The sequence below is a fragment of the Toxoplasma gondii genome, chromosome XI (assembly GCF_000006565.2).
Source record: "Toxoplasma gondii ME49 chromosome XI, whole genome shotgun sequence".
Taxonomy (NCBI): Eukaryota; Apicomplexa; class Conoidasida; order Eucoccidiorida; family Sarcocystidae; genus Toxoplasma; species Toxoplasma gondii.
In genome coordinates this window covers 1,574,539-1,588,333 of record NC_031479.1, presented here as the reverse complement: position 1 = coordinate 1,588,333, position 13,795 = coordinate 1,574,539, and the positions used below count along the sequence as shown (strand labels likewise).

General features: G+C 48.9%; 2 protein-coding genes across 2 annotated transcripts; one reads left to right on the top strand and one right to left on the bottom strand.

The window, feature by feature from the left end:
- The first annotated feature begins 828 nt into the window (after positions 1–828).
- TGME49_310770 (hypothetical protein) lies at positions 829–4,759 on the top strand. Its single transcript, XM_018782644.1, has 5 exons — positions 829–1,776; positions 2,447–2,539; positions 2,988–3,121; positions 3,863–3,920; positions 4,401–4,759. Exons 1-5 carry the CDS (start codon positions 1,195–1,197, stop codon positions 4,560–4,562), a joined length of 1,029 nt encoding a protein of 342 aa, XP_018635549.1. The 5' UTR covers positions 829–1,194; the 3' UTR covers positions 4,563–4,759.
- Positions 4,760–4,822: 63 nt separating this feature from the next.
- On the bottom strand, positions 4,823–13,375 carry TGME49_310760 (protein phosphatase 2C domain-containing protein). Its single transcript, XM_018782643.1, has 10 exons — positions 12,738–13,375; positions 11,990–12,116; positions 11,348–11,552; positions 10,770–10,833; positions 10,161–10,268; positions 9,229–9,361; positions 8,855–9,008; positions 8,006–8,068; positions 7,371–7,403; positions 4,823–6,871 (listed from the first exon to the last, which is right to left on the bottom strand). Exons 1-10 carry the CDS (start codon positions 12,841–12,843, stop codon positions 6,830–6,832), a joined length of 1,035 nt encoding a protein of 344 aa, XP_018635550.1. The 5' UTR covers positions 12,844–13,375; the 3' UTR covers positions 4,823–6,829.
- Between the last annotated feature and the right edge of the window lie 420 nt (positions 13,376–13,795).

The window sequence follows — 13,795 nt, the reverse complement described above, 5'->3', positions numbered from 1 at the left end:
ACACCTATCACTGCGACGATAGCTCGATTTTACCGTCCGGAGTGACAAGATAGACACGCAGTGCTTACTTGCAAACCAGGGACAGAGCGTCGTATGCTTAGCACGAGCAATCATTAATTCGGAGTCCAGCGAACACCCATTCGAACAGAGGCTAGGAAGGGTATCACAACGGGGATCCTTTTTAGTCAGGTGATGTACAGACTGCGGACCACAAAAAACCAATCTGACTTCTCAGGGCGATTCAGAAACGCAGAATCGGTGTTATCTAGGGAATTGACACTGCATATTTTTGCCAACCTAGGTAGCTGCGGCAGAAGTGCACGCATTTTTGCATGTAGCTGCCGTGTAAAGGGGCTCTTATTCCAGTTGTGCGCCGCTGTGGCTGGCCGTTGCCTGCACAGCAATAAAGGTGTTGGCGACGGTACGGACCTTTCGAGAATTTGGGGAGCAAATCGTTCTTCTGAGGGATACTGCCAGTTTCGTTCCGCCGCTCTCCGCGCCAAGACATACTAGACATGAAGAACACAACGACGAGAGACTCTCTTGGAATCAGCTGGGGCAGTTTCTTGGCAGGAGGCAGCGGCCCATATGTTCCACTGGATCTGCATTGCAAACTCTTCCACTTGACGGACGTTCTAAAGTTCGTTGAAAGGAAATGTGCCGGTTGTGTGTTGTGCGACACAGTTTCTCGAAGTGTTATTCGACAGACCACGAGCGCATGCATGCACACAAGGTACATCTTCGTTAAGAGACAGGAGTGGCGGCGGACTTGCGCCGTGTGGCTTCTCCAAGTTGTCACGTGCTGAGCTCCTCGAACAATCCTTCAGGGTAAGCCCTTGGAAAATATCCTGCGGTCGTCAAATCCATTGCTCCAGAACGCGGGTGTCTCCGGTTGTGTGAGCGACACCGGCACACACGCGTTGAGTTCACAGCTCCATGAGTTGACTGAGCGTCACTTTTCCAAACCAAGAGACAGTGCAAGCTAGGCATCTTCAATTTTTTTGGGGTAGCATCGCGGATTGACACGTTCTTCTCAACGGTGTTTCTTTCCGGCTAGCCAGACGCGTGCGTTGTTTCCTGAAACAAGGGGTAAACAAACATGTGAGCTCGTCCGTCTCCAAATCGGCTGCCCTCTGGCACAGACAGAGCAGAACTGACGTCATTTCTTGCAAGCGTATTCCCAGAACGACTTCCATGATGAAGCAATCCTTTTCCCGGCTGGCTGTTCGCTCTGTCTGCACGTTCCTATTGTGTTGGACGGTTTTACCAGTGTGGACTGCGTTTCTCACAAGCCCGTCTCCCGGTCCGCAGCAACACCTACTGCTTGCGGATGCTCTAGCCACCCCGCACTTGTCAATTTCTGCGTTCTCCATTGAGCCCACACAATCCCTTCTGTTGCCGCGAAGCTCTCTCGCACATTTTCCACCGTGTGAAGTTCCCCGCGCATCGAACCCGAGACTTCTCTGCGCCATCCATTTAAACGTAGAGCAGTCAGAAGTCCACCCCCGCGGATCAAGGGTCTTCTTTCGGGATCGTAGGAAAGAGTTTTTAACTCACGGAGGAACACTGAACCAGAGTCTCCGAGCCCTTGTTCACGGACAAGACAAGAGAAATTCGCATTGTTCACTCTCCCCTGGAGCGTCCACGGCTGTGCCATCTTCAACAGGACTAGGACGACGAGGATCCCTAGCTTTCTTGTGGCGACAGAACACAGGCAAACAAGAGAAACTTCCTGACCTTCTTGCTTTTGTTGGGGAGGAATGCGAATACTGTAGAGTGAGTGTGAACATGCGCTACAGTCACGTTTTGTGGTGACCCGATGTCGAGACAAGGCTTTGTTGACCGCACACGTAGTCGTCCCGGAAACAAATGCGTTTTACATGACAGAGACACTATGTGCGTTGAGAGCGATCTCTGTTCTCCTCCAACTTTCTGCAGGAAACAACCCATGCGAAACAGAACCGGGGTGACACTTGCGCATGCACGTTTGCATAAAGTTCCTCTCTGATCGAAGCACGGTTTCCTTTCGTTGTTCCACCTGTTCGAGTTTCCGCTTCGACACAAAAGTGTCTGATGTGACGGTGAAACAGTTCTTTCTGTTCCACTACGTCTGACCTTCAGGTTGTGTACGCGTTTGTAGCACTTCGTTTTGCCTGTTCTTTTCCTCGTCCCTTCATGGCTTTCCATAGCGGCGGAACCCGTCCGATAGTTTTGGACGGACCCGTGAGGAGCGATGCACACCGAGTCTGGTGGACACGCAGCTTGAATTGCCGAAAGATAAAGTGGGGAAGAACTCCTTTGTCTTTCTTTTTCATAGCGCCTTCCTTCCCTGTCCCGTGTAGGCACACACAAAACGTCACGCTATCGACTTGCAGGCTATCATCCCCTCGTATTTTTCGTACACGAGTTTCTTTTCCTTCGAGTCGCCCTTCTTTCCTTTTCACAGAGAATGGAGCCTGTCGAGAAGGCGGTGGAGGATCTCTTACCTGGCACAAAAATCCACAGACTCGAAGTGTGGCACAACGCGCTGAACTTTCAGGTAAACTTAGAGACACACTCACAGTGCAAACGCACAGACAGGCGCACTTTTGTGCTTGCGAATGCACGTAAGCAATTACACACATAAGTAAGTACATGCAAGTATCCACAAGCAAACATACATAAAAACATACTACATAGATACATGCATACATCGATACATACTTGCATAGATATCTACATACTCCCATAGACACATGCATACGCATACACAAATACATACATACGTAATTACACACTGACGTGCATTCGTATATACATATACAAGCATACCACACCTGGAAGGTATTTCAGGTGAGTGCAGCCGCGAGATTTGAGTGTTGTCTATCGTGGGTCGAGTTTGTCTGCAGAGACTTGCGGTTCTAGCCGTTTTGGACGTGTCTAAGTCGAGGGTAACTCTGGGGAAAAGCCGCGGCTCCCCGTTTTCCCCTGTCTGTGCCTGCCTGCAGCTTTTGCAGGAACTGGATCGAGATGGCAAGTGCGGTGGGCTTCCCTTCTACTTCAACATACGGACTCTGCAGTGGATTTGTGGAGCGACGACGAAGACGAATCTCTTGGCATGGGCATCGCACCAACCGTGCAAGTAAATCTGTTTCTCGAACCACAAACGCGACCAGAAGGGTTCTCAGTTGGGAAGAGACTGTCACCTGTTTCCAGGAGATACTCCTTTCCGTGGTGAACGTTTGCAAATCCACTCTGAACGCCTCGTGGAGCTTCATCGACAGCTGCGACAACTTTTTGTGTTTGAATAGTGGCTTGCTTTCTTTCTCCTCACCCTATCGGGGCGGGACGGGGCGGGATCTACCATTTAGAAGACACCTGCAGCTCGAGGCCCTGCTCTTTCTAAACGGTATTTCTACGTTTATCTAACGTGTAAAAGGCGGCAATCGCATTATCATTGTCGTCGATCTCCAGGTTTCAAAAAACAGCGTGGCTAGTGAGGTTTTCAATCGTTCTCTTCACCCTCCCTTCCACCCAGCACTGGGACATGCCGGACTCAACAGGCGAACATGTGGACAGGACTACAGAAGGAGAGTGTCAGGAAAGATCAGATAGCAGCCGTGTCGAGAAAATAGCTTTATTCACAGGACTTCTTTCTGGAGAATAGAGTTACTCTCAGAGACTGCGTTCGACCACAAAGAACGGGCCTGTGGATGGGTAAAGCAGGCGGCTTTGGCTTTCGCGGGAGTCGCCTGTTCTCCCGGCGTCTTTTCGATAATGATGTCGTTCCATACAAGGGACAAGTCTGCGTGATTCGCGGTGTGGACAGTCCAAAAATCAACTTCTCAGTCTCTGTGCATGAGCGCGTTTCTCGGATGTTCAGATCCCATGAGCCGCCGGCTCTTCAAGCGGAAGACTTGGAGGTTCTCAATCGCCGCACAGTGAGTGAAATTATTTCACATTTGCGTGAGGAGTCCGCCAGAGTAAAACCAGGAAACAGGGTGGCTTTTACTTCATGCAACGGCGCATTATGCATGCTCTTACCGCATGCCTGTAAAGTTATCTGCCTGTTGTCGATGCATTGAATCTCAATGAGACCACAGTTGTAAGGAACGCCCGCTGGCACTGGTCAGATAAAGTCAAGAACTCTAGTTTCCGGGTTATGTCAGCACCGGCAGCTCCGTCGTTCTTGAACGAGCTTGGCGAAGAACGGTAAAAGAAAACTGATGCGACGCGTGAGCTTGAGAGTCTTTAGAGACTGTTTGAGACCGTTTTTGTTCCAACTTTTCCAGTCAGCGAATATTTCTCGATAGAAAGAAGGCGCGCAGCCGCTGAAGGGGAACCGTTCTTGGCCAACGCGTGAGTTGTGTGCCTCTGGCATCTTCTGACCGACCGTCTGCGCGTTTGTTTTATAAATGCAGGGAATGTTTGCCCGTCTGATGAGACGTGTTGACAAAATGCGACATGAAGGCGAGAAGGCAATGCAGCAGACTCTCCAGGAGCAGCGCCGGGGTCGAGAACGTGAACAGGCCGAACAGCGAAGGCTTCAAGGAGAGGCAGATCGCTCGAAACGAAAGGACTGACACATTTGACAGACAACGTGTCTGTTGTGCGAGTGCTTGAACGTTTTAACTGTTGGTGACTCTGTGCGTTCGCAACGTATTTTTGCTGAACTGCTTCGCGCGTTGACAGGTACTGGGTTGCAAGTTACCCTTCTGTTTTAACGGGTTTTTCGTCATCACAGCCAAGCAAAACGCCGAAAGAAAACACCGCACAGTCGACCCTGTCAGCTGCTCACTTCGAAACGCCAGTGCGGGGAACTCACTTGATTCACTAAGAAGCAAGGGAAAAGATTAAGCTGGACGATGTTTTAGCTTCACCCTAGATGCGATACAACGCGAACTTAGTACAAACCTGTCTGGTTGGGTCTGGTAGGTCCTGTTTTTTCGCCTCGCCGTTTTAGAGATTTTTATGGCGACCGCTACTAACACCTACCCCCGAAGAATCCACGTCCGCACTACTGCTATTGTGGGGCGGACAGTAAAAAACAGGGTACAGTGAGTAGCATCCTGACATCCATTTACAATCCGAAACTGTGGTTCGTATTCAGCACGCTTGAGCCTGTACTTCTCTTCACTGACGGGCTGATGGCTGTCGTTCTTCATGTTCCCGACACCCAAGGACTCACTTCGCAAAGTATCTTTCACGCGTCTTTGCGGACAGAACTGAAGATTCCCTGTGGTTCTCTACTGTAACACGCATGCGGCTCTCGTTTCCAGCAGCTCGAATCGGGCCGCTCTGCGTTTCAGTGAACGCTGTTTAGCAGTTCTAGTACACTTTGAGCTAAACACGCTGTTTCCTCTAGAGGATTTATCTCGGGCTCCATTCATGTTGAGCGGTTTTTGGCAGTTCGCCGCATGCGATAGAAGATATTTCGTTTGGTATTTGTCCATCGGTACACCTGAGGAAACGGGTGTAACGGCGCTGCCGCTAAAACCGAGAGATTTCATGAATCCTTCCAGTTTGTACGCGCCTACGAGACACGTGCTTTCTCCGCTTGCATTCCTTTTCATTGAGATCGTGAAAACCCCAAATTCCCAGACAGGAAACTTGTTTGGCCGGTGCCACGGCGTGCGGCGCCACACTCCATCACACCGGGCTCCTTCCCTCTAATTTATTTTGCTGCAGAGATGCTAGGTTTGCTCAATTCACCGAAAGTAAACAGAAAAATGTTAGCCAGACTTTTGTCCCGGTTGCCGACGAGCGTGCAACACGCTAAATTCCCATCCCTCACCGGCACTCCCCCTGTATACTCCACCAGCCCTTTTACCCCCGGTGCTTCCAGTTTCGATTCCCACTTGAGCACCTGGTTACGCCTCTCAAACAGAAGCCCAGCTCGTTTTGGAGACATGAGACTCCTCTTCATTTTAGAGCACTTTAAACACTTTCAGACGCTGCCCGTGATGCGCATTTTTCCCCACTTCCGCATCTGTGCACGCATTCACCCGCGAGGAAGTCAAAAACGTAGCCTATTCGCCATCGCTGCTTTCCTATACCCTGCATATTCTTGAAATTTGCAAGAGAACCACATCAGATCACATCAATGCGTTCCGACGCAAACACATCCACGCCTGATGCAAAAGCATTCACACCTTGCTGTGTTTGCTTCCTTCGACTCTGTCCGAGTTAGTTGGCGTTCTCTGGAGGGTTGTTGGGAAAAACCACGCAGGAGATCAATGCAGTAAACGCAGTCTTCCTATTTACTATTCTCGACTTCTCTTGCGCCGCATTTCGTCTGTATCACTCGTCAAGCGTCGCTGTGCCGGACTCTCGATTCGGGCGTGGATCAAACCGATCCAACGTAGCGGCAGAGAGCCCGTTAAAATCAACGCGCGTCAGCTGAACTTCTGCGTTCTTGTTGGCCGACGTGCTCTCAGACTTTGCACGGAAATCCGCTACTCATCCGTTTGCTCTTTGCGTCTTAGTTTTCGGTCGCCGAGCGAAAGTGATCCACCGAAAATCTCTCCTCATACCTCGTCGTGCGTATTTTGCGTACGTGCGGTGCTTCGGCTGAAGCAGTTCAGTTAACCCTCAAGTGCAAAACCCTACGTATGCCTTTTACAATTCCAAGCTGCTTCAGTACGTCAAAGTTCAGCCCCCGATGCACCAAAATCTGAGGGCCTTTTCAGAGGCGACATGGAGGTCCCGCCACTATTTCATTTTCGGTTCACGGTTTGGTGTACGTTTTCGCGCGAAGCGCTGCGGGTCGACTCCTCGAACCGGGAACTAGTTGTTCTCTCGATGACGTCTACTCCTTTTTTGTCAGACCGATAACTAGGGAACGCGAGGCTTATTTCCTTGAAATTTTCAAGAGCAACACCGTGATGTTGTCCTGCAGCGACATCCACACAGACTCGCCGTACCACCACACTTACAGAAAAATATGACGGCCCCAAACCTCTGACTGTTCAGCGCTTTCAGAGGTCATCCGAGCAAAACCCACATGTAGTGTACACCATCGACACCATGAAGAATACACACTGCGCTTGCACTTTTGCACCACAAAGAACAACACCTGCTCAAAGTGTGCATGCATTTCTGTACCGGAAACAAGATTTCTCTGACTGTGGAGTCAGTGTCGCGGTACCTATGTCCGTTTCTGGGATAGGGATATCAGTCAATAGCCCCCTGCCCGCCTCATGAACTTTTGTACGGGAGAAATGCAAATCGTGAAACTACGGAAGGACAACCAGCGACAGGGAGCTGCTCACTGTCTGGAGGCCTACGTCCCCTATTTCTCCGCCTCGAACTGGAGCACAAAAAGATCGACCCACACAAATCAGGCATCACAGCACATGTGAGCGGCATGAGAAGACCCGCGGCGCACTCACCTGTGATTTCTTATCGATCAGAACATGTTCCACCTGTCAAACAGGCAAATGCACACTGGCAAACAGAGAAGACACTGACCGCACAGCGGTTCGAACTTCCATTCCACGACAGACAAATACTGCTTACTGTGGTACAAGTCGACAGAACTCCTTAATTTGGACTGGGGAGGCGAGTACGCACACTCCAAAAAGGACGGGCGATGCCCATCTGCGCATCTAAGTTTATAATCAGATACACACTTGTGAAGGTGACTGGCCAGTCAAAGTTGCAAGTACCGGCATGCGATAAAAAAGAGTCTTTGCACTATCCTAGGCACCACGGCAACTATGTTTTTTCGATTTGACGTAGACAAGTTGTAGTCGATATTTTAGATCCTATTCTGAAGTCTGTGTTTGTTCGATTTGCGTTGTACACCTCTGCGTCGCGGAGCATTTGTACAGAGACGCTTTCTACTGTACAGTACCAATGAGAGGAGATCATCGGATAAACGAGTGAAATTCAACGCTAGTCTTCGACATTCTTTCTAAAAAGTGTGTGTCGAAAATGTAGCGACAGTGCCGGGTAAAGACCTTCGGGAAAGAGCAATTTCTCCTAAAAGTACGAGCGTTTCTATCGAAATCCGACAGCGACTCACGAGCTGTTTGCTAACGTTCTGCGGGTCCACGGGCCTCGAGTGAACTTTGCTTGACCGGATTTCCTGCAGAGCGAAAATGCAGAGACAAAAGCCAATATTCCAATTTCAGAAATGAGAAGTCGGCTCTCGGCTCTCTGTCCCCCTTCGCTGGTCACGTAACAACTTCAATCCGTTCTCCCTGTGCTAATGCACTTTTTTCTCCTTTGTTCTCTCATGCCCTTCCTGTTTTGGCAACGTCTCTCTCGCTCTCATATCCACTTCAGAGCTTCCGAACCTAAATACAAATATATATATATATATACATGAATATACATGTATATACATGTATATATATACATGTATATACATGCGTTAAAATGGATCTATTTTCCAGAATACAGAGGTGCAGATATATGCATGCGTACGCAGCTACCTCTGTAGTTATCAATGCGGTTCTCCATATACGACCACGTGCACGAATGCCTGCGACTGCATATACACAAGCGTATACGTATATACATTAATAAACATATATATATAGAGAGAGAGAGTAAAGGATCGATTGGCATTGAAAAATGTGCGTGGAGCCCGGAAAACTCCACCAACAGGACTTTGTCGCGTAATTGTTTGACCTGGAAAAGAAAACGTTTCCGTGTTTCAAATTTCTCCGCGCCCGTGAATCCTCGCCTCACCAGCATTTTCCGCCACAGTCCATGAAAGCTTGTCTGCCACCCGTCTGGTTGTCTACGCTGCAACTTTTCACCCTTTCGATTTCTCGTCGAGTTTTAATCTCAAATTTCCTGAGTGACCCCTATTGTTCAGAAAGCTCTTTCAATCTAGCCGACCGTAAAAAGGCGAATTCCTTCTGACCTTCTCCCATGCCTCCGACGCGAGGTTGAGGGCTTCAGACGCAGTCCAGCAGTTCCAGAAGCCATCGCATCCCATGAGGACGAACTCGTCCAGCGCAGGATCGAGAGTGAACTTCTTCACTGTTGGCACACACGAGACGCCGTACCGCTTCAGTCTGCGCAGAAAAAAAGACAAAAAAATCTCTTCGTTCTCACTCCTACACCCTAAAAAAACAGAACAAAGGAAAAAACTCCCTTTTCTCGCTCCGACGCTATGAACCGTTGAACGGTTTTTAGGTCATAAAAAACACAGATAAAAGGCGAGACCCATCGAAAGCGACAATTGCTGAGGTGTTAAGGGAAACATTCGGAGAAAAAGGAGTCGGAAAATCTTACGAAATGTCACCGAAAGACCTCGTTACTTCCAAAGAACCGTTAACCCTGCCGTTCTCGATCGTTCCTCCCATTCGGGCGATTCGCTCTTTCTCTTCGATCACCCAGTGACGATGAACTTCTGTCAGAGGAATGCCTGCGAAAAAAAACATTTTCAGCTTCGAACTAATCTTCTCTACTGCATGACGGCTCTGGCACAACACACTCAACAGACATTTAGAGGCACTTGTGGAGAAATTTTATTTCCTCACTTGTCCCTGTACGCATCAACACGACAACTGCAGTCCTTGGGTACCGGCGCCAACTGTTCTGACCCAAATTCTCCAGTAGGCCAGTATTTACGTGCACAACGAATCCATGCATGCAATCCAAGTACACAATTTATATACATATACAAAGATATATACATTTAGAGATATGTACTTGAGCATATAGACACACGTTTAGATATATATATATATATATAAATTTATAAATGTATTTGGACTAGTATTTTTACGAATATACAAATATGGATACACATTTTTGAATAATCATATCTATATAAATAGATATATATTTATACATTCAGCAACAAGATATTCCTGGCATTTCCGTCAGATCTAGACACCTATAAAGAGCTGTGACACGTTAGTTCTGACGGAACGCTGCGCTAACAGATGTAGCTGCCCAGTTACAAAAGGGTGTGTGGGATCACACACTGTTTCACACCGGTTTTCTCTCAGTCACCAAATCAAAAATGTGTACGGAGGCTGTCGCATCTTAGAATCTGCATTTCGCAGAAACCTTTATCCAGATACAAGCCTTAAAGTAACTCTGAGTACACACAGACACTCTCCTTGGTCTTCGGATGCGCCACCACCTTCTTTGTACAAACCTCTACAAAATATGCAAATATATATATATATATATATTTATGAATGCGTCGGACTTACAGTGAAGCGTTCGATCTTTTCTTCGCGCCAAATACGCGGCGCTGTCTCCGAGACAAGCGACGTAGACTTGTTGGCCGTGGAAAAGTGCGACGACCGCGGTGCACCCATCTACGGGGCATGCATACATCCGAATGCATTCCAGGGACGCGAGCATGCAAGTGTGTCGCAGCTGTGGATCAACATATCGTTGTGCATTCAGTCCAGTTGTTATATCCAACTTTGATCCGAAGGGAGAACGCAACGCACGTGCTACTTCGACGACAGAAAATGCAGATTGTTGAGTTTCTCGCCGAGGCGCATACTCCAGGTTCTCAGAACTGCAAGTGGCTGTACGTACACTGTGCGAGAGGCAGCTTTGCCGGACTCGGTTTTCGCCCATAGAAAAGTCACGGTTGTTTTCCAGCAACTGGTGCTGTCGAGAGACGCAAACCCGTCCCCAAACCAGGAGTAAATAGTCCAACCCGGTGTACGTACACCTGAGACGCAGCTTGCAAAAGTTTCTGTAGCAGCTGAGAAAAGCCTCCTGTTCAGCCTCTCGCTGGGGGGTTTTCTCGTGTCCAGAAACACCTGAGTGGCGACTGACTGCGAAAGACGAAAACGCATGCTCACCACGGCAGGAGGGGATTTCAGTTGCTATGCGCGCATCCACTTTCCGGCAGGCTCCATAGATCACCTGAACACGACAAACAGAAATCCCTCTCTTGGTTTTTCTCTCCTGCAGAACTTGTTCCTTTCCAGAAAGCCGCAAACCCAGATGCGTCGCACCCTGCTGAACGAAACGAATCCAAGGGACTGCTTAAGGAAGCTGAAAAAACTCAGTGTCAGAATGTTCAATCTCCTGCGACACTAAGGCTGTTGAACAGCTTGTGTTCGGAGAATGTCGCGCCGCAAGGCATCTCTCTCAGCTGTCTAGAAGAAACCACACCGCCGCAAAAACGTTCCTTTCTGTGAAGTTTCTCACCACTTTCCGAACTGTCTCTTTCGCTTACAAAAGGACGCCTCGGATTACACGCCGTTTCCGAGAGGAACAGCTGGTGTTCTTTGGAGGAAAAACATGCAAACATCTCTCGTTACCAGACAAGCACTGCTCTCTTTTTCTCGCGCTTCCTCCTCTTACAGGTCGGCACGTCGCCCGGTGTATATACACCTGAGAGCTCGGGTGTCACTGCATGCGTGTTTTAACTCACTTGTTTCATTTCTCGATCTGTCAAGCCTCCTGCACTCGCAGCAGACGCTGTCGCATCCGCTTTTTCCTCAGAAACTGAAGAGCTCGAGCCGTTCTCCTTCTCCTGCTGAAGAAGGAGCAACTGCGCAGCAAGTTCGGATGGAAAAGCTTCTTTGACGAATGCAGCAGACTGACGTCCTCCATGTCCATCGAAAACCGCAAAGAGTCTGCACATGCACCAGAGAAAAACAAGAGCCGCGCAGGGAACGTGAGCAGAAGCCAGTTGAACTCCTTGTCCAAGTTGATATGCATATATATATATATATATATATATATATATATATATATATATATATAGTTATGTATACACATACCCATTTAGTTAATCTATGTATGTCTATGTATAACTATGTAAATGTACATACATGTCTATGTAAATGTGGCTAGGTTGACGTGTCTCCATCGCATGTGAAGGCCCTGACGACTCCCTTGGTAACGAGAGACGGATGCTAGAAGTCTGCTTTGTCTGTTTTGCGACGCTGACTTTGCACCTGAGAACTGAGACTGAAACTGTGACAGCTCTCTCGGAGTCCACCCCGAGGTTCTTCGGCTTCCGTTCACTCTAGAAGACAATTTCTCTGGCTTCTGTCTCATTTCCGCGTACGCAAAGTCGTAGGCTGGCGAGAGAGCAGGTTGAAAAGGGAGAAGCGAAGGCACGATGACATGCTCGTCTTCCATTTGCTTCCTCATTCCTTTGTCGCCGTAGCAGGAGGCCAGCAGGCGATAGGCGCCTAGCAGAGGAGACACACACCGAAAGCGGAAACGAGGAGTGAGGGCCTGGCGGCCTCTCTGTGCGTTCTAGGAGAGACTCGAGACGCATCCACGAGTGAGAGTCGTGAAGGCCGAAGTGTCTGTGCCAGATGGCGAGAGCTCGAATCAAGCTCTCGCGAGAACGTCTCTTTTCGAAGAAAATCGGCTGGGAGAGCAGGACGTGAGCATCGCGTTTACCTCAGAGTGAGGCCATAACGACGTCCAAAAAACACAGACGTTTCCCTCCGGAACGGTGGAGACTCTTCGATCGATCTTCGACTAGAAAGAACCACCGCGTCTTCACAGAAGAGGTGAGACGCCTGAGAAACGTCGGCATCCAGAGCCTCGGTGGGTCGGCCTACGTTCACTCTACGCTTCGCGAGGGGCAGTGACCGCGAGGCACAATCAGAGTGGTACAGGAGAGGAGAGAGAGAAGAGAGGAGAAAGTGAAGAGAAAGAAGAGAGAGAAGACGAAAAGAATGGAGAAGAGCGAAACAGATTTGTCAATCTAGTGGGTTATTCTCTCGTTGCTCTCCGCGTGAGTTTCTAAAGGGAGAGAGGATCCAGAAAATCAGAAAGCGAGCCTTTTTCTCATTTCTTACCGCAGTCGACAACGCAGTTTCCCGTTTCTACTTGTCTCCTCTTTAACTGAGGTTCTCCGACCCCCAGAGACGCCGTGGCATCGGCTCCTCTTTTGCCGACAAGCATTGTGGAGAAAAGTTTTTCTCGGTCTCTTGTCGCTCAGCTCCAAAAACTGTTTTCACCTTCGCAGAGGAAGTGCAGAGCAGACGCGTTTCGCCTGGGATGCGACGAGTCGGAAGGCCGCGAGCGAAACAGAGGGATACCGAGGACGAGAAAGAGAAGAGGAAAACGACGGAAAATCCTGATTCGAGGGGCGTTTCGCGGACGAAACAGCTGAGAGGCCGTGCATGCAGACCGACCGCGACAGGGCGGAGACGCCTCGAGACGCAGAAGAAACGTCTTCACTTTTGAAAGAAATCGACAACGGAAACGAAGTGAATCACTCTGTGACGGTGAAAACCCGTCTGCAGAAATCAACGGAAGTTGGAAGCTCTACAGTTGTTTGAACTGAAGAAAACGCTGCTCGGCGACACAGAGCTGAGGCTATACCTCGCAAGACGGGGCCGCGGAACAGCAGAAACGCGGAGACTTCTAGAGGGAAATGCGGTCCTTCTCGTTGATGACAAAAGGATGGAGTGGCAAGAGGAATCTCTGCTCGAGTTCCAGCGCTGTTCAAAGAAACTGAGGAAGATGTCAACGTCGACAGCGGATGCATGCACGGCGGCATGCACGCGGAACAGGCGGCGGCAGAGCGGTCTTCGCGGCAGAAAAACGTGAAGCAGTACAAGAAAGACATCGACGAAGATCTACCTGCATCTGTCTACCTCTCCATTCCTATGCTTTCACTCATCCAAGCGTTTCGTAGGCATATATATATATATATATACATATAAATAGATACATATATATATATATATATATATTATACATGCTTGTATGTACTCATGTCGGGTAGCTGAAAAGACAAGTGAGAACACATATGTGAAGCGAAAATGCACTCTCGCCGAGTTCCCTTGTGCAGGAGGGTTTCAAGGGCACCTGAAATTCGCATATTCGATCGACGTCGAAGACTGTTAAT